Below are 24,152 nucleotides of genomic sequence, written 5' to 3' on the forward strand. Positions count from 1 at the left end.
GGGAGACAGGACAGACAGCTGATCGTCCTCGCAGTMGCAGACCACGTTGAACACCTGCACATGATCTGTACATCCAAACATCACACCTGCGGGACAGGTACAGGATGGCAACAACAACTGCCCAAGTTACACCAGGAACGCACAATCCCTCCATCAGTGCTCAGACTGTCCTTAATGGGCTGAGAGAGGCTGGACTGAGGGCTTGTAGGCCTGTTGTAAGGCAGGTCTTCACCAGACATCACCGGCAACAACGTCGCCTATGGGCACACACCCACCGTCGCTGGACCYGAKAGGACTGGCAAAAAGTGCTCTTCACTGACGAGTCGCAGTTTTGTCTCACCAGAGGTGATGGTCGGATTCGGTTTATCGTCGAAGGAATGAGCGTTACACCGAGGCCTGTACTCTGGAGAGGGATCGATTTGGAGGTGGAGGGTTTGTCATGGTCTGGGGCGGTGTGTCACAGCATCATCGGACTGAGCTTGTTGTCATTGCAGGCAATCTCAATGCTGTGCGTTACAGGGAAGACATCCTCCTCCCTCCATCCTCCTCCCTCATGTGGTACTAATGCCACAAGAGCATTAGTGAGGTCGGGCACTGATGTTGGGCGATTAGGCCTGGCTTGCAGTCGGTGTTCCAATTCAACCCAAAGGTGTTCGATGGGGTTGAGGTCAAGGCTCTGTGCAGGCCAGTCCAAGTTCTTCCACGCCGATCTCGACAAACCATTTCAGTATGGACCTCGCTTTGTGCACAGGGGTGTTGTCATGCTGAAGCTGGAAAAGACCTTCCCCAAACTGTTGCCACAAAGTTGGAAGTGCAGAATCTTCCAATGGCGCCGAGATTTACACCACTCCAGCTGACGCTTGGCATTGCGCATGGTGATCTTAGGCTTGTGTGCGGCTGCTCGGTCATGGAAACACATTTCATGAAGCTCCCGCCGAACAGTTATTGTGCTGACGTTGCTTCTAGAGGCCGTTTGGAACTCGGTAGTGAGTGTTGCAACCGAGGGCAGACCAGTTTTACGCGCTTCAGCACCCGGCGGTCCCATTCTGTGAGCTTGTGTGGCCTTTCACTTCGCGGCTGAGCTGTTGTTGCTCCTAGACTTTTCCACTTCACAATAGCAGCACTTACCGGGGCAGCTCTAGTAGGGCAGAAATTTGACAAACTGACTTTTTGGAAAGGTGACATCCTATGACGGTGTCATGTTGAAAGTCACTGAGCTCTTCAGTAAGGCCATTCTACTGCCAATGTTTGTCTGTGGAGATTGCATGGCTGTGTGCTCGATTTCATACAACTGCCGGCAATGGGTGTGGCCGAACTAGCCGAATCCACTAACTTGAAGGGGTGTCCACACACTTTTGGGTGTATATGGTTGCACAAAGGACCAGGAAAAACAATTGAAGGAATGCTTGAAAAAAAGTGCCATATGCGTTTCACCAAAGCTTCTCTTGTGATCAACGAAACAATGTGGTTCGTGGTGACAAAATGATGAATTCACTGTCGGTACCACCAGTGAGATGCTACTTGCATTGTTCTCAATGTCAATGGCTTAACTAACAAGTCATTACGTAATTCATGAAGATTAAAAAATATATATATATTATGTAGAATAATACAAAATGTTTGATTCATTGTTTCTTCCTATCTCTCTCTGACCTTTCATTCTCTGCAGTGAGGGCTGTAACGGTCCCAGTGGTGTTCTGCAGGACGGCAGTGTGTCCAGCGGTGGTTTGTCCTGCCTTACCAGCAAGACCTCGTCCCTCAGCCTGTCTGCAGACCCCATCGCTGGGGGCACTGACCGAAAGACCAACGGCGTGGTCCACCTGTGCTCCTAGCCACACAACTGGAGTCTGGTATTACCACCACAGCTACAACTAACCGATCAGTCAACCACATAGAGCCTTGGGAAACCCCTCGTCCTCTGAACGTTAGAACCGTTCCACTGTCATTGAGACACACAACCAGGTCCTCCAAACTGTCTGGTATACCCTACCTACATCCACATTTGCAAAATCTGATTGACGCCACTAAGACAATTTTAACTTGATTACAAAACGTGTAGAGAGAGGCGCCACCTCTCTCCTTGCTTAAAATGGCAAGAGACCGTTCTAGGTTTCTTACAAAGAGGGATTTGTGATAGAAGGGCTAGGAGTATCTAAGTAACTGAAAAAGCCACTGATTTGCAAATGTGGATGTGGTGCCATCATAGACAACGGCGCTTCATTTGATACAACACAAATTTGCACACTTGCAACTTTAGTCTGTCTACAACTAAGCAGTATCTGCCCTGAATTGAATATTTTTTCATTTTAGTTTTTTTTGTTCTGTGAATGAATGTTTTTTTCATATAAAATCTCACCCTGCCTTGGAAACCAGATGTTTAGATTTATGCTCCATGAACTCAAACCCATTAATGATTAGAGGAATAATATAACGATGAGACCAGTTCCTTGGTTTCAAATAGATAAGGCCACCATAATCGCATTGACATTAATTACATCTGTTGTTAGCTTCACAATGTGCAATTTTCTTTATTTTTTTTGTAGCATCGCTACAGCAATATTTGTGCTTAGCATATATGCATGTCCTGAAATGCGGAATTTGTGTTTGGAATTAATTGTAAGTTCTTGTTTCTAAGCTGCAATGCTTTTCGCCAACCATTTTTTTTTTTTTTTTTGCGTTTCGTTAAGATGTAAATGTCCTCCTTCAGAGAACCAAGAGTCAAACTTATCAAAATATCTCAATCGCATAGAAACAATACTTGTTGGCAAACGGCTGTGAATACGTTTGCGCATATCCATGATAATACAAATTGAAGATGACACTGGCCTCTTGAAGGCAGAGAACGCCTTTCAACTGGGCAGTTTTGAGATTTAGATGAAACTATCAGATACATTTTAACAAGAAGCAAAGGCTCCCTTGTGTCCACTTCAGTGGCCTGACCCTCTTTTTGCATCTCCCCTCACCACTACCACCACCTTCAGGATATTTACTTCAGCCTCTACCATCCATGCTTTGGTATGGGGCTGATGAGGAAAAGGATATATACATTTAGGCTTGGCATTCAAGCTGTCGTCTTTTGGGTGTAATTTAAATTCAGTGATGGACTAGGTGGGAGGGAATCAAAACATGGATCAAGCATACGTCTGCCTGTTGATGGGGTGGTCAGAGGTACTGGGTATATGGAGTAAAGGAAACATGAACGAAGCCAGACATGACCCATGGCTGGAATTTGAGACCTTGATCTACAAAACATATTTGCACTTTCATAGCTTTAAGGATGGTTTGTACTGAGTATATGTATTTATTAAATGTACAGTATTTGCATCCTGAGGATGGATATAACATTAAAAGGTCAAACTTAAAACCACATTCTGTTTTAAGAACGTGTAGTTCAAGATGGCCATGGTTGCTCCCTAAGGTCCTAATAGTGTTGGCCATGTTGTACAGAGCAGGGTTCAAACAGCCACTCTGTTTTTATACATCAATCTACTGTAAAATTATTATTTTTTTTCTGTAGAGTTACGACATGTTCACTTCCACAATTGTGACACCCGGTATGCTGTCAACATACCCGTAACACCGCAAATTACAGGAAAGGTGAAATTCTTTTTTCAGTTCCTCATCTCCACTCCTCTGAGCACCTTTTTCACCAATCGCAGCAGACATTTGTCTCGTTTTAATTTATTTTAACTTCCAAGAAGTTGCTCTAGTAAAAGGGGTTGTGATGCGTTCCTGGAGAAGGCTTTAATCATTTGTAGATGGGGGTCGATGCATAGGAGGTGACAGGCCACTGAACTGGGCTAAGGCAGAACTACAGTTAGCAAAGCAGTTAGCATCACTGGAGACAACCACAGCACCACCACACAGGGTGAGAGGAGACTAGGAAAGGCATTTTGACGACACCAAATAAGTGCTTTTTCCCAAATATGAACAAATGAAGTGCTGCAGTTGCATTATCTGCATTACTTTTACATTTTTTACGTGCTTAAATTATCGCCACCCCTCACACAGATGCAATTTGTTATTCTCAGATGCATGCGAACTATGAAATTAAGTACTACAAGCTTACTTTCCTTCTTGGTAAGATTAATTTGCAGAATGTATTCAAAGGTGTCATATTGTGAAATGGTGGCTGGGATATTCCATTTGAATTCAAAATATATCCAACAACTGGATTAGTCAAACTTGTTTTAAATCTAGTCTTTGTCTTTATGGAAATATGTTATACGTGTGTTTTTTAGTTACATCTCACTTTTTTGTTTTTCTCACTGATCTCATCTCACTTTTTGAGATTTTATTTCAAATATGAAATGGCTTACACTGTATATGTATGGACTATATACACATTATACTGTACTGTATTTGTACAGTATATGCACATTATACTGTATGTGTATATACACATTATACTGTATGTGTATATACACATTATAATGTATGTGTATATACACATTATACTGAATGTGTATATACACATTATACTGTATTTTCAAAGCCAGACAATGACACTGACTTAAGTCAATTCGTCTCCTATAGAAGTTCTCTGCCTTCTGTGCACATGACATTGAAATGTCCATTAGTCCTCAAAAGTTGCTGACTTTTTTTGGAGTTCTCCCCAGTTTGTCCCAATGCTTTGTCTGCACTCATGTCAGAGCATTGGATAGCAATCTAGCAATATTATGGAAAATGACTGTTAACAAGAGGACAATGTAGGCTAATCAATGCAGTTTGTGTTACTCTTCATGCTAATCATAACCAATGGTCCTTCAACCCTCCTTATTAACCATGACAGAGTTAAGGACATGAGGACACAGTCCCTTAATTGGCATAGCATCATGCATGTTTGTGATTACAGAAGTTATCTCGCTTTAGTCACCTCTGTATCATGTAGTGGGAAATGAATTGCGTTGTAGTGTAGCCATCGTGGTGGCTAAATGATGGTGGTTGTTTGTAGTAGTTTTAGAGCACTTCATAGGAAAATAAAATGTGTATCATTGTGCAAAAGCACCTGTAGTTCTGGGGCTGAACAGAACTGCAGTCAACTATGCTGTGTGCATACATAGCCCAAAAATATTTTGGTCTGGGGAAGTGACGACCATTGGTGTTATCATAAGGTCACATGACTTGCTTTCCATACGGAAAGAACTCCCATATATGATATATTTGTTTGATCTCTGTGGCTTTGACAGCCCTGACTTTCTGCCAGGAACTTCATGTTGGTTATCTGAAGAGCAGTGTTGTTCCAGAGGTCAAATGACTATCAATACATCTGTCAAACCATATGGTAAAATCAACTACAACAATTGCATTTCTGACTGAACTTCAGGTAATGCTTACGGTTCAGTTTCAGATAGCTCTATGTATTTGGACGAATGTTCCTCCATCAGTGTCATCAATACAACATGTCTCCTTACTCATGTACATCCATCAGTGTCATCAATACAACATGTCTGAGCCTTTTATAAGGAGACATGTTCCTCCATAAGTGTCATCAATACAACATGTCTCCTTACTCATGTACATCCATCAGTGTCATCAATACAACATGTCTGAGCCTTTTATAAGGAGACATGTTCCTCCATAAGTGTCATCAATACAACATATCTCCCTATAAAAGGCTCAGTCTGCCTTTCCGAATGTGGGTTAATAATGCACACTTTTGTCTTGAAGGTATGCAGACCTTTTTACAGAGAAAATTGAAGTCCTCAGGACTTGGTTGAGAGTCGTCGGGGTGTTAGCAGCTAGGCCAGGGATGCTAATTTACCAATTTAGTGAGATGGGTCAACATACAGATTTACCGTGACTTGACTCGGTGTTGAGGAATTGGGATGTCTGAGATTAGACCAATGTACACTACCGTTCAAAAGTTTGGGGTCACCTAAATGTCCTTGTTTTTGAAAGATAAACACTTTTTCCCCCCATTAAAATAACTTCAAATTGATCAGAAATACAGTGTAGACATTGTTAAATGTTGAAAATGACTATTGTAGCTGGAAACAGCAGATTTTTTATGGAATATCTACATAGGTATACAAAGGCCCATTATCAGCAACCATCACTCCTGTGTTCCAATGGCACGTTGTGTTAGCTAATCCAAGTTTATCATTTTAAAAGGCTAATTGATCATTAGAAAACCCTTTTGCAATTTTGTTTAGCCAGTTGAAAACGGTTGTTCTGATTTTAAAGAAGCAATAAAACTGGCCTTTTAGACTAGTTGAGTATCTGGAGCATCAGCATTTGTGGGTTCGATTACAGGCTCAAAATGGCCAGAAACAAAAACCTTTCTTCTGAAACTCGTCAGTCTATTTTTGTTCTGAGAAATGAAGGCTATTCCATGTGAGAAATTGCCAAGATATTGAAGATCTCGTACAACACTGTGTACTACTCCCTTCACAGAACAGCACAAACTGGCCCTAACCAGAATAGAGAAGTGGGAGGCCCCGGTGCACAACTGAGCAAGAGGACAAGTACATTAGTGTCTASTTTGAGAAACGGACGCCTCACAAGTCCTCAACTGGCAGCTTCATTAAATTGTACCCGCAAAACACCAGTCTCAATGTCAACAGTGAAGAGGCGACTCCAGGATGCTGGCCTTCTAGGCAGAGTTGCAAAGAAAAAGGCATATCTCAGACTGGCCAATAAAAAGAAAAGATTAAGATGGGCAAAAGGACACTGGACAGAGGAAGATTGGAAAAAAGTGTTATGGACAGACGAATATAAGTTTGAGGTGTTCGGATCACAAAGAACAATATTCGTGAGACGCAGAAAAAAATGGAGGCAGGCGCACCATCTATCAAGCATGGTGGAGGCAATGTGATGGTCTGGGGGTGCTTTGGTGGTGGTAAAGTGGGAGATTTGTACAGGGTAAAAGGGATCTTGAAGGAAGGCTATCACTCCCTTTTGCAAAGCCATGCCATACCCTGTGGACGGCGCTTAATTGGAGACAATTTCCTCCTACAATGACCTAAAGCACAGCTCCAAACTATGCAAGAACTATTTAGGGAAGAAGCAGTCAGCTGGTATTCTGTCTATAATGGAGGGGCCAGCACAGTCACCGGATCTCAACCCTATTGATCTGTTGTGGGAGCAGCTTGACCGTATGGTATGGAAGAAGTGCCCATCAAGCCAATCCAACTTGTGGGAGGTGCTTCAGGAAGCATGAGGTAATCTGAAGAGATTTCACACCAACAAATTGACAACTAGAATGCCAAAGGTCTGCAAGGCTGCAAATGGAGGATTATTTGACGAAAGCAAAGTTTGAAGGACACTTATTTCAATCAATCATTATTTGTAACCTTGTCAACGTCTTGACTATATTTCCTATTCATTTTGCAACTCATTTCATGTATGTTTTCATGGAAAACAAGGACATTTCTAAGTGACCATAAACTTTTGAACGGTATTGTATGTTCTTGATACATTTATTCAGTTATTTGCCTCAAAAAAAATTATGTTACTATTTTGTAGACACACATACTGGTCTCTCGAGGCATCCTATGATCTTTAAAAGCACAGATTTAGGTTGGACCGGTTTTATACATATAATTGCTGTGTAACATTTTTTATTTATAATTATACTCATTGTTTTTGTTGCTGTTGCTTGGGAAGGCACTTCACATTTAAGCAATCGTAATGATTGGCTACAACAGCTTTGCTGTGATGCATTGTAGAGACAGAATTTGCAGAAGGTTCACCTCTCACCGGTTTTTATTTATTTATTTTTTATATTGCCATGCTTCATGGGTGACATGCTGACTACACTGTGCATTTCAGGTAAAATAACAACCCAATGTTTATCTCAGGACAAATTAGCTAGCAACAGCAAGCTAGCTAGTTAAATGTCCACGAATATTTAATGTTTCGACCTGTCCCCAAATGAATGTAGTTTGTTCAGAGTTTTGATATTTCAACCTGTGTGTCCTGATGGCATCTGGTGTGGATGGAAAAAAATCAACATGCGCATGATGGCACAAGCGGACCCACGCGCGTGCCCGGTGTAGTCAGCATGTTAGGCTACTTAACATGCTGTGGTTTCTAAGAACAGCTATCAGAATTTAACATTTTCCTTGCATGAAGAGGAAGGAACTACCATTGCCCGCACTGGGAAAGATAACTTAAGAGTTAATTGATTACTTTTCTGGGTTTGTCAAATTACATCGTTTGCATACATTTTCACAATTTTGTATCTTTGTTTTTGCAGAGGTACGGTATTATGATCTTGGCCCATCATTGAGGGAACCATTTTGAATTGAGCTGTTTAAAGCACCGTCTGTTGCTCAATTATATTTTCATAATGAAGTATTTGCGCTGGTGCAACATTTTAACCTTTTTTCAAATTAATATAATATTGAAACTTAAACATGCATGTTTGAATATGTCCTTGTAAAGTTTTTGAAGTATTCATTTAATTAGAAAAAATAGGGGCAAAATTCATGAGTGCTTAGTAAATGTGATCCTTTGCATAGTATCTGCATAGGAATTCTCTTCGCTCCATACCTTCACTGCTATCTTTTGAATACTGTCTGGTCTCAGTCGCTCTATTGTTGATTATTGATTGAAGCTTAAGAAATGTGACCTGCCTTCCAGCAGGCTATTGACTATTTSAAAGTTTAATATGGATACATGTAGGTTTGTCTATACAGTACATCAACTTGCAACTGTTAATTAAACTCCTTCAGGAGTCCGCATTTATATTAAATGGTCTCTACGAATCAGCCCTGGAAACATGAGTCAATCGGCTGATTTCCATTGCAGAGCCGAGGAACCGCTTATCCTTTCTGAGACAAAGGAGTTCAGTGCCAGATTCTCTGGGGAGGGGTGAGTTTCCCGGAAGTCTTGCAGCACTAACGTCTTTACCAGTTTTACAATTGTAAAACTGTGACGCGCTAATATTAAAGATCCATTGATACCGGGGAAACTTGCTTATTTGTTTACATAGCCATTTGGTGTCTGTTAAATAGAAACCCAGGGAAATTATGTTTGGCATGTTTTGGCTGTCACTTAGCATTGTTTGGTCTGTGTTTTAGATGGTGTTAGGCTCGCCAGAATTTGAGGACAGACTTCTGTCTTTACGGAGGGGCTCCCGAGTGTCGCAACAGTCTAAGGCACTGCATCTCAGTGCTAGAGGCGTCACAACAGACCCTGGTTCGATCCCGGGCTGTGTCACAACCGGCCATGATTGGGAGTCCCATAGGGTGGCGCACAATTGGCTCAGCATTGTTAGGGTTTAGCCGGGGTAGGCTGTCATTGTAAATACATTTTTCTTAACTGACTTGACAAGTTAAATAAAAAACGACCCTTCTAAAAGGAATGTTTTGGAAGTTGTGTAGAGATCACAATAGTCTTAATTTATACTTTCTAATTTAAATGGGGTGTGTGTGTGTGTGTGATATGATCATTAAGACAAGTATTGGGTAAACACAGTAACACTTGACAGTAGGATAGCCATACACCAAGACACGAGTAACTTCTGAATTCTTTGCCAAGAATGTCACATTCTTGCCCAGGAAATGTCTTGTTCAGTGATTCATTTGACTAAATACTGTGGAATTGTTTACTTTGGACTTAGTTGTCCTTTTTAGCAATCATATGATGAGTTAAAAAATAAGTAACATAGGATGACATATTAAACCACCCTGACAGGGAATTGATTTCCATGTGAGCGGCCATGTCCCAATGGGAGAGACCGCTTCATTTCAGATTGTTTTCTTGTTCACGCTGAACACACTCATTGCTTCCACTCAAATTGAATTCCTTGTAATAAGATGGGCTGTTCTTGTATTTTTTTTCCTTTGTATTTTTTACATATTTTCTAACTTTGGGAAATGTAATTGCTTTTGATAACTACTACCCAAGTTTTCTTTGTAAGAGTTTGCTTAAATTAAGGTACAAGTTTAACTTCAACATTGTTTTTATATTATACTCCCTTAAGGAATGTTTAGAATGAGATTTCTCCAATTTGGATATWGGTCTTATACCATTTTTCTTTGTTAAAGAATTCACTGTGTGAAAATGGGATTGCATTTTTGTATAATACAATTGCTTTTGTTTTGTTTCTTTGAGGGGAGAACTGGAAGTTTGAAGTAAATGTAACTTATGTGCAACAGTGATTCTTTACTGGCAGGGACTGTAATTAAACAATATTGTGAAACCGATGCCTTTTAAACATATTTTGTAGTTCTACACACACACACAGCTGTTTATATGGCATAGAGCAACATTTGTCATACGTAGATTTCTTGTCAATATTGTACGATGTATGGGGTATTTAAGCAGGCTAAAGACAGTTTACTGTTGCTACATCAATATTAGTATGTACGATTATACGAATGAGCTTGTACTTTTTTGTTCTTCACTGTGACAATTCTCTGTGCATTTGGTTCTATTTGTATCATTTCATATGAACAAATACTTGCGAAAACATTAGAACATTGGGTCACAGGATGTGGGACCAACGATCAATACTTCAAAGGTTGAGCTGAGTAAATGGTCCTTTCTACAGCCCCGGCGCACTGCAGGACACTGACCCTGTCCCCTATGAGGGACTCGCCAGCTCAAATCGCAGCCGATATTTTTACGTTCCACACAGTCATTTACTTACAAGGAAATTTACCTCAGGTAAGGCGTCAATTCATAACATTGTTACGGAGAGTTTAATATGGTTTAAGCCATGGTGAGATTGGCTTATAATTGCATGTTCAAAGATCCCACGTATTGAGGCTAGCAACAGGTATTCATTTCTCAATGGCTAGCTGAATAAACACGATCAACTCAAAGCTTCTCAACATAAAATAGAATATATTTTAAGTCTTCAAACTTAAACATTTTTATTTGTTTTTCAATGTGTATTTGCTTAGATGGCACTCTAGAGTTGACAAAATTATARATTTCATGAGGTTTTGCGCTTCCGAACTTTACAAGACCTGGATAAAATATTATACACGTTAAAGAAAATGTAACGTCCACTCACTGTTTGCTGCCTTTGATAGGGGGTATGTTATGGTATCACCTTGACGTGGTATTAAAATATCACGTATTGGGAGAGCTAACAGAGCGGAAATTCTTTTAAAATGATGAATTGTCACCAAATCATAAATTGATAGCTCCCGTGTTTGCTTTTGTTCGTTTTTTGTACTTTGCGTTTCACTATTTTACAGCGGGCTCCCACGATGTGAAGAAAATGTTGGACTGTGGAAGTTATTTTCAAAAGTGTTATGGTGTTGGTTAAAATGTGTGCRGCAGTGGCGGCTGGTGACTTAGGGAGGGGGATGGATGAAAGTTATATTGAATGCGTTCAGGTTTAAGCCAATGGTATGACATGCTATTATTGGAATTATATTTTGATTGTTTTGAATGATTAACACATCAGTATTTCAAGGTATCTTAAAGATCGACTCTGCATTAGGGGAAATAGCACCACTATACCAACGCTAGTCAATGTCAAATACAGGTAGCCTAGTCAAATAATTAACATCCAATCACATTAACCCTTACACTCTCGCGGGGATTCCACTAACGGTCCGTATGTAGCTGCTGCTCATGTTGGTATCTGTACTGATGGCGCAAAAGCCATGACAGGGAGACCTAGTGGAGTGGTAATGCGCATGCAAGCAGTTGCTCCCAACGCCACTTGGGGACACTGCAGCATCCACAGGGGGCTCTTGCTGCCAAGGGAATGCCTGACAGCTTGAAAGACGTTTTGGACAATACAGTGAAAATGGTTAACTTTGTTAAAGTAAGGCCCCGAACTCTCGTGTATTTTCTGCACTATGCAKRGATATGGGCAGCGACCATGTAACACTTTTACAACATACTGGTTATCAAGGGGCAAAGTAATTGACACGTTTTTTGAATTGAGAGAGGAGCTTAAAGTTTCCTTTACTGACGATCATTTTCACTTGTCTGACTACTTGCATGATGACGAGTTTCTCATTAGACTGGCCTGGCCATCTGGGTGATGTTTTTTCTCGCCTGAATTATCAGAATATAGGATTACAGGGACTCTCCGCAACTATATTCAATGTGCGGGACAAAATTGAAYGTATGATTAAGTAGTTGGAGCTCTTCTCTGTCTGCGTTAACAAGGACAACACACAGGTCTTTCCATCGTATTATATTTTTTTGTGTGTAAATTAACTCAAGTTTACGGACAATGTCAAATGTGATATAGCGGTGCGCAATTAGGCAGGTACTTTCCCGAAACAGATGACACAAACAACTAGATTTGTTATCCCTTTCATGCCCTGCCTCCAGTCCACTTACCGATATCATATCTGTACAAGAGAGCCTCATCGAAATTGCAACAAGCGGTTCTGAGAAAATTTAATTTAATCAGAAGCCACTGCCAGATTTCTGGATTGGGCAGCGCTCAGAGTATCTTGCCTTGGCAAATTGTGCTGTTAAGACACTGATGCCCTTTACAACCACATACCTATGTGAGAGTGGATTCTCGGCCCTCACTAGCATGAACACTAAATACAGGTACAGACTGTGTGTGGAAAATGATTTAAGACTGAGACTCTCTCCAATACAACCCAACATTGCAGAGTTATGTTCATCCTTTCAAGCACACCCTTCTCATTAACCTGTGGTTAGTTATTCACAATTTTCAATAAACTCCTATAAGAGCTCTTTGCCACTTCCCAGTAGCAAGGTTGTGACACAAACTTACACTCATTCTTATGTTTAATACATGTATTGTATAGTGTGTGTCTGGCAGGCTTACAATGTTGGCAAAAAAAATCTATTTAAGAGTGCGCTGACCCTGGTGCCAGTGTTGCTAACTTAGCAACTTAGTCGCTATATTTAGCGAGTATTCAGACCCCTCTAGCGATACATTTTTAAAATTTGACTAGCGACTTTCTCTGGTGTTATTGGAGACTCTGACGTGAAAGCACGTATCGTTCTTACTCTTCTCGACGAGCAGCGGGTGCTGCTGCAGTCCGAGCAGGAGATGTTCACCCCTCCGCGTCCAGACTGCAAATGAATCGCGCATGCGGGAAGCCGCCGCTGCCTGATCCCGCCCTGGTTTACGTTCAGGCCGGGATGTAAATGTAAAATGTTCTTTGTCTAAAATAAATCTCTGCACTAAAATAAATCACTGCATTTGACTCACACAGCCTCAGTCACTTACTCACCATGTCCACTTTGTGTGTGCCTCTCTGTGAATAAGCTAAACATCTAGCTGGCTAGCTCATCATGTCTCTGTCTAAACTGTACACTAAAAAATACATAAAGGAGTGGGAATCAAACCCTGAATTCAAAGGCTTGTTGAAGCCGTTTATTGGAGACGATACACGGGCATACTGCCTGTATTGTAAGGCTGATTTCTACGCCAGACTTAGTGATGTAAAAAAACACATGACAACTCAAAAACATACTCAAAGAGCAAAGCCTTATAACAGTTCCACCCAAAACAAGCTGCCATTTATGGTTAAAAAAAATTGKCTCTGCAAAAAAGGCTGAGGCCACCATGGCATTAGCTATCGCTGAACACTGTTCTATGCTGGCATGTGATCACAAAGAAGCATGTAGAGCTGCTTTCTCAGACTCCACTGCTGCTACCCACTTCAAAATGCACAGGACAAAGTGCACAGGAATGATTAATGGTGTTCTAGCACCATACTTTCTGAAAAAGTTGGTCGCAGATGTGGGTGACCAGCGTTTCAGCCTCCTCGATGAGTCCATGGATGTGTTTCTAAGTACCTGGGGGTTGTGATAAGGTACTTTAGTGACACCAAGCAGACAATTGTATCAACATTTCTGGGGCTTGTTGAGTTGGAGGGAGGAGATGCCAAATCTATAGCCCGTGCTGTTGTGGCTTTCCTAGAGAAGTGTTGTCTTAAAAAAGAGAAACTCCTGGGGATAGGGACTGACAATGCCTCTTATGACGGGGATTAACAATGGGGTCCATCAAGTGCTGAAGGAGGAGTATGGCCTCAAATATCTGGTTCTTATAATATCTGGTTCTTGCTGTGTGTGCCACTCTCTGCAGCTTGCTTATTTGTAGTTCTAAACATATTTAGGGTGTTTTTTTGCTCACTTTTTGTCTCTCCCACGACGTTATTCCTCTCTCCTACAGCGTCCATCACAATTACATGCACATGGCCAATTATGCAAATTAGGGGATGACGTCATTTAGCGACTTCAAGCGACTTTTAGGACKGCCAATAGCTACTTTCCTTACTGAGGAGTTGGCAACACTGCCTGGTGCTAGAGGGGCTACGCAACTGGAGGTTGAATGTTTGAAGGGGTACGGGACTATAAAAACTTTGGGAACCACTACTTGAGACCTAGAGGCACAACTTCGCAAGACTTTCTGGAACGCTTGCGAAACAGACCAGGTTTGGGGTTTGAGAAGTCAATGAGAGAAGTGAAAAAGTATTCCTTTTAGTTAATTTTTCCACTCCCTAAAGCCTCAACCTAGATTTGAGCCAATGTCTTTAGTAGTTGAACATGTTATTACTCTAACCTTGTGAAAGTGGCAAACTGACAAACTTTTGTCAAAAACAACTTTATATTGAAGGAGTGCCTTTGATTTGACGGCCTGCAAATGCACAATTCGGCGCAAGATGACAGTTAGATCTGATGATTTGTTTCTGCGCATGAGTTTAGCTAGCCAACGTCGCCATGACATCGCCTACACGTGTGATCGGGAATTCCTACTGGAGAAGTAGTTTCCACCTATTTTCATCCTGTCTTTGGCTGCAGTGTCCACTAGAGCTGCAGTGTCTGGTAGTTTCCCCTTCCCCTGATACTTCATTGATCCCTACATTTACATTTTATTTCACTAGGCAAGTCAGTTAAGAACAAATTCTTATGTACAATGATGGCCTCCCCCGGCCAAACCCTCCCCTAACCCAGACGACGCTGGGCCAATTGTGCTCCCCTATATGAGACTCCCAATCACGGCCGGTTGTGATACAGCCCGGGATCAAACCCGGGTCTGTAGTGACGCCTTAGACCGCTGCACCACTCAGGATACATGCCATCGATCAGCCAGAGTCCACAGAGACAGCTGGTTTCTAAATTAGCCATTGACCAATGACCAAAGGAGTTGAATAACCCTGCTACAGTGGTGTAAAGTACTTAGGTAAACGTATTTTAAAGTACTACATAAGTAGTTTTTTTTGGTATCTGTACTTTACTTTATATTTTTACAACTTTTTTTACTTTTACTTCACTACATTTCTAAAGAAAATAATGTACGTTTTACTCCATACAGTTTCCCTGACACCCAAAAGTACATTTTGAATACTTAGCTCGACAGGAAAATGGTCCAATTCACGCACTTATCAAGAGCACATCCCTGGTCATCCCTACTACCTGATCTGACAGATTCACTTAACACAAATGCTTAGTTCGTAAATTATGTCTGAATTTTGGAGTGTGCCCCTGGCTGTCCGTAAATAAAAAACAAAATGGTGCCATCTGGTTTGCTTAATATAAGGAATGTGAAATTATTTATACTTTTACTTTTGATACTTAAGTATATTTGAGCAATTACATTTACCTTTGATACTTAAGTATATTTAAAACCAAATACTTTTAGACTTTTACTCTATTTTACTGGGTGACTTTCACTTTTACTTGAGTCATTTTCTATTAAGGTATCTTTACTTTTATTCAAGTATGACAATTGGGTACTTTTTCCATCACTGCCCTGCTATACCCTGACCCAGACCCCTCTCCCCGCAGAATGAGGCTTCCCCAGTTTGTGTGGACGCTGGGGCTGCTATTGCCCTTGCTGTCAACCTCCCAGGCGTTCAAAGACATCTGCAATGCCAAGCCCAAAGACGTGCCCCTGGAGCCCAGGTGCGTCTACCGCAGCCCTGAGGACGAAGCCCCGACAGGGGACGCTATCCCGGAGAAAGTCCCTGAGAACACCAATCCCCGGGTGTGGGAGCTGTCCAAGGCCAACAGTCGCTTCGCCCTGTCCCTGTTCAAGCAGCTAGCCCAGGGCAAATCCAGCGAGTCAAACATCTTCATGTCCCCTATCAGCATCTCCTCAGCCTTTGCTATGACCAAGCTGGGCGCCTGCAACAACACGCTAAAACAGATTATGAATGTAAGGGGTCTGAAGTGTAGCCCACAGGACTGTTAAATAGGCCTGGTAACCAACATCAAAAAGCCAAAATATAAAACCAAGATTGAGACTTACTATACATTTACAAGAACATGACTCATTCAGCATTTTTTCATCCACATTAGGCAGGAAGAACTTAGAAATGTGGGGTTTCTATCAATTCACATGTTCACTCTTTCTTGCTCCTCTAGTGATAAACATTTTCTTTTTAAATGAATGGCAACAACCAATAACAGCTCAGGGCATCCCAATGTCTGATCTCTGTCTCAATCTCAATTCAGGTGTTTGAGTTTGACACAATCAAAGAGAAGACGTCGGACCAAGTGCATTTCTTCTTCGCCAAGCTAAACTGTCGTCTGTACCGCAAGAAAGACAAGACGACAGAACTGATCTCAGCCAACCGTCTTTTTGGAGAAAAGTCTCTGGCATTCAATGAGATTTACCAAAATATCAGTGAGCTGGTGTATGGAGCCAAACTCATGCCACTCAACTTCAAGGTCTTTCCCTCTTGCATTGTCTATAGCCTACAGCATAATTTTGCATTTTCACACATCACAAATAGATATTATATACTCTTTAATAACAATGTGTGTTCAAGAGTTAAACCACTTATTACTATAATGGAACAGCGTTAAGTCTAATCAATTACATGCACCATTACTACATGGTATTTATCTGCAGTCACACAGCTGAGTAATTACAGTGCCTTCTGAAAGTAGTCATAGCCCTTGACTTACTCCACATTTTGTTGTTACAGCCTGAATTCAAAATTGATTAAATATATTTTTTCTCACCCATCTACACACAATATCCCATAATGACAAAGTGAAAACGTGTTTTTAGACATTTTTGCACATTTATAAAAAATTAAATACAGAAATCTTATTTACAGGCATTGGAAAACCTCCCTGGTCTTTGTGGTTGAATCTGTTTGAAATTCACTGCTCGACTGAGGGACCTTACAGATAGATAATTGTATGTGTGGGGTACAGAGATGAGGTAGTTGTTAAAAAATAATATTAAACACTTATTGCACACAGTGAGTCTATGCAACTTTTGTGACTTGTTAAGCACATTTTTACTCCTGATCGTATTTAGGCTTGTCCWAACAAAGGGGTTGAATACTATACTTATTGACTCAAGACATTACAGCTTTTCATTTTTTATTAATTTGTAAACATTTCTCAAAACAGATCCACTTTGACATTATGGGCTATTGTGAGTAGGCCAGTGACACAAAGTCAAAATGTTATCCATTTTAAATTCAGGCTGTAACACAACAAAATGTGGAAAAAGTCTTTCTGAACCAAAGTAATTCTAGACATGTAGAAATGCAATTCTGTGACCATGGGTCTTTTAGGAGAAGCCAGAACTGTCACGGGTGACCATCAACGATTGGATCGCAAACAAGACTGAGAACAGGATTCAGAACACCCTGCCGAAGGACTCTCTGAACTCTAACACTGTGCTGGTCCTGGTCAACACAATCTATTTCAAGGTGTGTTGAGTTTATTTCCTCTCTGCCTATGGAGGGCCTTTGAGCCAAAACTACTTCATTTTTGCCTCCACGGCCTTCCATAGCCACCACCCAGGCACCCATTTCCTTCCATTCAACTGTCATCTCTGCTGTCTCACAGGGTCAGTGGAAAAGCAAATTTGACAAAAAGAATGTCTTCAAGGCTGACTTCTATGTGAGTAAGTCCAAGACGTGCCCAGTGTCCATGATGTACCAGGAAACCAAGTTCCACTACGGCAGGTTCACGGAAGACAAGGTGCAGGTGCTGGAGTTGCCGTACCGTGGAGATGACATCACCATGGTACTGATCCTACCTCTCAAAGACACACCCCTGTCTGAGGTAGGTGCCTACTGTCATAATTTACACTGTTCACTGACAATTATAGTGTACAGTACTATATCACACTGAATTTTCGCTCTGCCAATGATGTTCTAAGGTGGAGGAGAACCTGGACTTGAAGAAGCTGACTGGCTGGCTGCATAACATGAGGGAAACCTCAGTGTCGGTGCATCTGCCACGCTTCCGCATCGAAGACAGCTTCAGTCTGAAGGAGAAACTGCAGGCCATGGGGCTCGAGGACCTCTTCAGCCCCAAGGACGCCAGCCTGCCAGGCATCCTTGAAGATGAGGCGAATGATCTGTACATTTCCGATGCATTCCATAAAGCATTCCTAGAGGTATGTACAGTAGGATCATGATTCAAAAATCCATTCCATAAAGCATTCATAGAGGTATGTACAGTATCCATAAGGATCATGATTCAAAAATCCATAATGATCATCACTAAAAGTAGCTGGGGAAACAAACGTCAACAAACAAATGAACAGATCAAACGTGCATCGGCTGGGGCACACGGTTGGGGCACTCTATTCACTTTATTATATCAATGAAAATGATCAACTTTCAAAACATTTTTGTCCAGTAACTTAACGAATAAACAACTGTTGCAGGTGAATGAGGAAGGCAGTGAGGCGGCTGCTGCCACGGCTGTAATGGCCGTCGGCCGTTCCATAAACTCAAACCGGGAGTTGTTTGTGGCCAACAAGCCCTTCCTCCTGCTCATCCGAGAGTCCACCATCAACACCATGGTGTTCACTGGCCGAGTGGCTGACCCCTGTGACCTCTGATCACACACTTCAGATATGTCATTCCCCAATGTAAACTGTCATGTCATGCAACTACCTACTTCTGATCTCTGTATTGATCTAAAATAAACCAAATGGGATGAACAGTGGACCACTTTGTGATGTATTTTTATTTCCTTTAAGAAGAATGTACTTTAATATGTACTAGTGAAGAAAATGATAGTGGTTATTGTGAAGTAACCCATTTTCACATGATCAAAAACAATAACAAATCAACCTTTGGCCTTTACAGTGTAATCAATGTTTCTTTTTCAGGAACAGGACCATGCAAAATAAAAATAAACTTCACATATAACCTYCAAGACCACAGCTGGTTTTGTACCTCACTTAACAGGAAACGTTTTAAATATTGTCATATAATATATTCCATTTCCTTTGAGATATAATGTTTTTATTCATATATTTTTAATGTCAAATAATATTTTACTGTAAGTCATTAATTACATAGCTTAATGATTTGTTGGAGTAAGCATTTTGTGGTCAAAACCATATTGGATATACATATGCATCTTTGTGTATAAACATTGAGACAACTGTTAAAGAATATATCTGATAAGACACGATAGCTCAATGAAGCAGCAAAACAAGGACATAATAGCACAAAATGTAGAATATATTAAATATCACCTAATAAATCATTATTTGGCAAGTTTTGGAGAAAATATATAGATAAAGGAACTTTCCCAAGTTTGGCATTAAAAACCTATGACAAAGACATGCATCACTGCTAAATATGGGCTCAGCTTGACCATACATTAAAGTAACTGAAATGTTTGGATTCCTTAACGTTTTTTAGCTTCATATGTTGTTTTTCACAGTTGGACAGATGGGTCAAAACAGGACTTTTCAGGACAGTACTTTAATAAACTATATCTGTATTATTGTCATCCTCTCACTAGCTTAGTAAGAATCTTCACAGGACATAGAGGTAAGTGGAGACGATGAAAACCGCCATAAATCTGTTATTTGCTCAAACTAGAGGCTAGTTCASGAGAGCTTGTTCCTGTCATTGATCTACATTCAGCAGTAACAATACACATACAAGGGTTCAATAATCAATAATCACTTAAAGCAGTTAAAGCTTATTAAAAATAAAATAAAAAGCCATTTTAGTTCTAAACAAAGAAAAAGGCATGAAACAATAAATCTTGATCAAACCCCCAAAAAGGCTATTCAAACAAATTCAAATCAAGCAAACCCGGTACCTGGTGGGAATTATTATTTTTAACAAAAATAGTTGTATTCGGTTTCATAATAATTGTTCTGTTTTATAGTAATTGTTTAAAAATCAAATAGTTTTTACACATTTTCATAATGATGGAACACTTCTCTATCTGGATTCCAGGTTTACCAGCATCAAGGTTTGTAATGTACTATACCTCTAAGATGAATGAAATCAACTGTATCTGAAAATCTGTCAATTAAAATCATTCCACTTTAGTTCTACATTGGAATGCTATAATTCTTTAATTTAATGCTTTAATTCTAAAGTCAGCATAATTGGAGCTCTCCAGAACCAAGGTTGGTGACCACTGGCTTAGAAGCATTAACTGTGAGTGTGACTAAAATGTTCACATAAATCTTCCATCATTGAACAATTCAAGACCATCTTCAAATTTTGTTAGCTGAAGCAATCACATTGTAAAGAATCTTCCAGCTACAACCATGAGTATTAATATACCTATGTTTCAATCAGGGATGCGTGATACTGTATATCTGCCTTTCATATCGGTATAGATCGATGATGGCTGACAAACTGGACTAATAGTGGATGGTGTTAAAGGGACAATCTGCAGTTGCTACATACATTGTTGTACTCAAATGAATTATGTACCCATTGACCCATTGATTATAACATAATGTCGAACCCCATCAGAACCCAAAGTAAGATTATTTTACTCAATGTTTGTAAATGTAAACAAACACTATATAGCCTCAAAACATGGTTTAAACTATACTTTTTTAAGCATGGATGGTCAGTTCTTGCATCCATTAGCTTTGTCTATGAATTTGAGTGGTTTCATTTCTCACCGAAACAGGGTTGGGGAACACACTTTGTTATTGCTTCAACTGCTGATTAGTGCTTTAAATCTGAGCTACAATAAAATGACAAGGTGCACTGGAAAGTGTTTCTAGGTGAAAATGTTTGATCTTTACAACATTTGCTCATTGATTTTAAAAAAAGGTTTAAAAAAAAAAGTATTTTGATGAATTGAATAGCTAGTTGTTCACACAATATTTGTAATGTCATATCAGTATCAGCCATCATGGACAAGAAAATATTGGTTATTGACCAAGAATTTCCAAATTCGTGCATCCCTAGTTTCAATATAAGATAATAGCTGCATTGCTACTTCCATAAGGGCATCTTCACTTAAAAAATAAAACATATGTTATCAATGCATACAATGAACAAAATATAAACGCAACATGTAAAGTGTTGGTCTGATGTTTCATGAGCTGAAATAAAAGATCCCAGAAATGTTCCATAGGCACAAAAAGCTTATTTCTCTAAAAATGTTTGCACAAATTGTTTACATCCCCATTAGTGAGCATTTCTCCTTTGCCAAGATAATCCATCCACCTGACAGGTGTGGCATATCAAGAAGCTGATTAAACAGCATGATCATTACACAGGTGCACCTTCTGCTGGGGACAATAAAAGGCCACTCTAAAATGAGTAGTTTTGTCACACAACACAATGCCACAGATGTCTCAAGTTTTGAGGGAGCGTAAAATTGGCATGCTGACCGCAGGAATGTTCACCAGAGCTGTTGCCAGAGAATTGAATGTTCATTTCTCTACCATAAGCCACCTCCAACGTCATTTTAGAGAATTTGGCAGTACGTCCAACCGGCCTCACAACCGCAGATCATGTGTAACCACACCAGCCCAGGACCTCCACATCCGGCTTCTTCATCTGCGGGATCATTTGGGGGGGGGTTACTAAGGAGTGTTTCTGTCTGTAATAAAGCCCTTTTGTGGGGAAAAACTATTTCTGATTGGCTGGGCCTGGCTCCCCAGTGGGTGGGTTTATGCCCTCCCAGGCCCACCCACAGCTGCACCCTTGCCCATTCATGTGAAATCCATAGATTAGGGCCAACTGAATTCATTTAAATTGACTGATTTCCTTATAGGAACTGTAACTCAGTAAACTCTTTGAAATTGTTGCATATTGCATTTATATTTTAGTTCAGTATACATTTAATCTTCGTTAAGCTGCACTTGCTAAATAAGGCTTGCTGTAAGATTTCTCTGCAGGTAGCCCAAGCTCCATGGTTATCTAAAACCCCTTAAATGTTACGTACAAACAGAGTAAACTTAAAAACAGTAAACAAAAATACCTGATATTTATAAAGAATGTTGATCTGTTTTTGTCTGACGAATATTAACCGAGGTGTACTGTGGTGATGTGTAATGCATTCTCATTTCAGATAAGAAAAACCCAGTGGACAAATCAGTAAACGTTTTTCACTTGCATACACCCATTCATTAAAAACTCCCGTCACACCCATTCATTAAAAACTCCCGTCACACCCACAAATGATTCAGTTCTAAAACAAAAAGAAAATAAACGGCCAATCCACTGTGCTACCCTTTATCTGTATAAAAACAATGTTTTAAGTTAAATTCAATTTGCGATATATCTTTGACATATTTCTTTAAAAATGTAATTATTTCAAACCCCTCCTTAATTGAAGTGCTTGGCGTAGTTATTTTGGCCTCCCTGCGAGGGAGGGAAATACGACCCTTGGCTTGTCCTCTCAATTCCTTTGGATGCCTCCTCTTCTTAATGATTGATTTCCAGTGGAACACACTCCACTGTAGCAAGCATGTCTATCCTTTGGTGATGGAACATCTGTAGCATCAGTGGGCTGCAGTCTTTCTCTTGGGTGGTACTACAGAACAGCTGCAGAGTCTTTCTCTTGGGTGGTACTACAGAACAGCTGCAGAGTCTTTCTCTTGGGGGTACTGACAGAACAGCGTGCAGAGTTTTCTCTTGGTGGTACTACACGAACAGCTGCAGAGTCTTTCTCTTGGGTGGTACTACAGAACAGTGCAGAGTCTTTCTCCTTGGGTGGTACTCAGAACAGCTGCAGAGTCTTTCTCTTGGGTGGTACTACAGAACAGCTGCAGAGTCTTTCTCTTGGGTGGTACTACAGAACAGCTGCAGAGCTTTCTCTTGGGTGGTACTACAGAACAGCTGCAGAGTCTTTCTCTTGGGTGGTACTACAGAACAGCTGCAGTCTTTCTCTTGGGTGGTACTACAGAACAGCTGCAGAGTCTTTCTCTTGGGTGGTACTACAGAACAGCTGCAGTCTTTCTCTTGGGTGGTACTACAGAACAGCTGCAGAGTCTTTCTCTTGGTGGTATACAGAACAGCTGCAGAGTCTTTCTCTTGGGTGGTACTACAGAACAGCTGCAGAGTCTTTCTCTTGGGTGGTACTACAGAACAGCTGCAGAGTCTTTCTCTTGGGTGGTACTACAGTCAGCTGCAGAGTCTTTCTCTTGGGTGGTACTACAGTTGAGCTGCAGAGTCTTTCTCTTGGGTGGTACTACAGAACAGCTGCAGAGTCTTTCTCTTGGTGGTACTACAGAACAGCGGCAGAGTCTTTCTCTTGGGTGGTACTACAGAACAGCTGCAGAGTCTTTCTCTGGGGTGGTACTACAGAACAGCTGCAGAGTCTTTCTCTTGGGTGGTACTACAGAACAGCTGCAGAGTTTTTTCTGTTGGGTGGTACTACAGAACAGCTGCAGAGTCTTTCTCTTGGGTGGTCCTACAGAACAGCTGCAGTCTTTCTCTTGGGTGGTACTACAGAACAGCTGCAGAGTTTTCTCTTGGGTGGTACTACAGAACAGCTGCAGAGTCTTTCTCTTGGGTGGTACTACAGAACAGCTGCAGAGTTTTTCTCTTGGTGGTACTACAGAACAGCTGCAGAGTCTTCTCTTGGGTGGTACTACAGAACAGCTGCAGAGTCTTTCTCTTGGGTGGTACTACAGAACAGCTGCAGAGTCTTTCTCTTGGGTGGTACTACAAACAGCTGCAGAGTCTTTCTCTTGGGTGGTACTACAGAACAGCTGCAGAGTCTTTCTCTTGGGTGGTACTACAGAACAGCTGCAGAGTCTTTCTCTTGGTGGTACTACAGAACAGCTGCAGAGTCTTTCTCTTGGGTGGTACTACAGAACAGCTGCAGAGTCTTTCTTTGGGTGGTACTACAGAACAGCTGCAGAGTCTTTCTCTTGGGTGGTACTACAGAACAGTGCTGCAGAAGTCTTTCTCTTGGGTGGTACTACAAACAGCTGCAGAGTCTTTCCTTGGGTGTTCTACAGAACAGCTGCAGTCTTCCTTGGGTGGTACTACAGAACAGTGCAGAGTCTTTCCCTTGGTGGTACTACCAGAAACAGC

The 24,152-nt window shown here is 40.9% G+C and overlaps 2 protein-coding genes across 6 annotated transcripts in view; both read left to right on the forward strand.

Moving 5' to 3' along the window:
- Positions 1-10,154, forward strand: part of LOC111952583 (roquin-1) — a 34,507-nt gene extending 24,353 nt beyond the window's left edge. For 3 of the 4 annotated variants that reach the window (XM_070435082.1, XM_023971407.2, XM_023971406.2), the window contains one exon: positions 1,670-10,154. In XM_070435082.1, coding sequence (XP_070291183.1) covers positions 1,670-1,832 — 163 coding nt within the window. In that variant the 3' untranslated portion in view covers positions 1,833-10,154. The remainder of the gene's footprint in view (positions 1-1,669) is intronic. The other variant, XM_070435083.1, reaches the window with a different exon arrangement.
- A 191-nt stretch (positions 10,155-10,345) lies between these two features.
- LOC111952888 (antithrombin-III) lies at positions 10,346-18,834 on the forward strand. Of its 2 annotated transcripts, XM_023971881.2 has the most exons (7): positions 10,346-10,617; positions 15,697-16,066; positions 16,366-16,581; positions 17,445-17,582; positions 17,722-17,940; positions 18,038-18,277; positions 18,551-18,834. In XM_023971881.2, exons 2-7 carry the CDS (start codon positions 15,698-15,700, stop codon positions 18,725-18,727), a joined length of 1,359 nt encoding a protein of 452 aa, XP_023827649.1. In that variant the 5' UTR covers positions 10,346-10,617; position 15,697; the 3' UTR covers positions 18,728-18,834. The 2 variants fall into 2 exon arrangements, with proteins under 2 accessions (XP_023827649.1, XP_023827650.1); XM_023971882.2 differs by lacking the exon at positions 15,697-16,066 and having other exon boundaries at positions 10,471-10,617.
- Positions 18,835-24,152: the final 5,318 nt, after the last annotated feature.

The sequence above is a fragment of the Salvelinus sp. IW2-2015 genome, linkage group LG26 (assembly GCF_002910315.2).
Source record: "Salvelinus sp. IW2-2015 linkage group LG26, ASM291031v2, whole genome shotgun sequence".
NCBI classification, from domain to species: Eukaryota; Metazoa; Chordata; class Actinopteri; order Salmoniformes; family Salmonidae; genus Salvelinus; species Salvelinus sp. IW2-2015.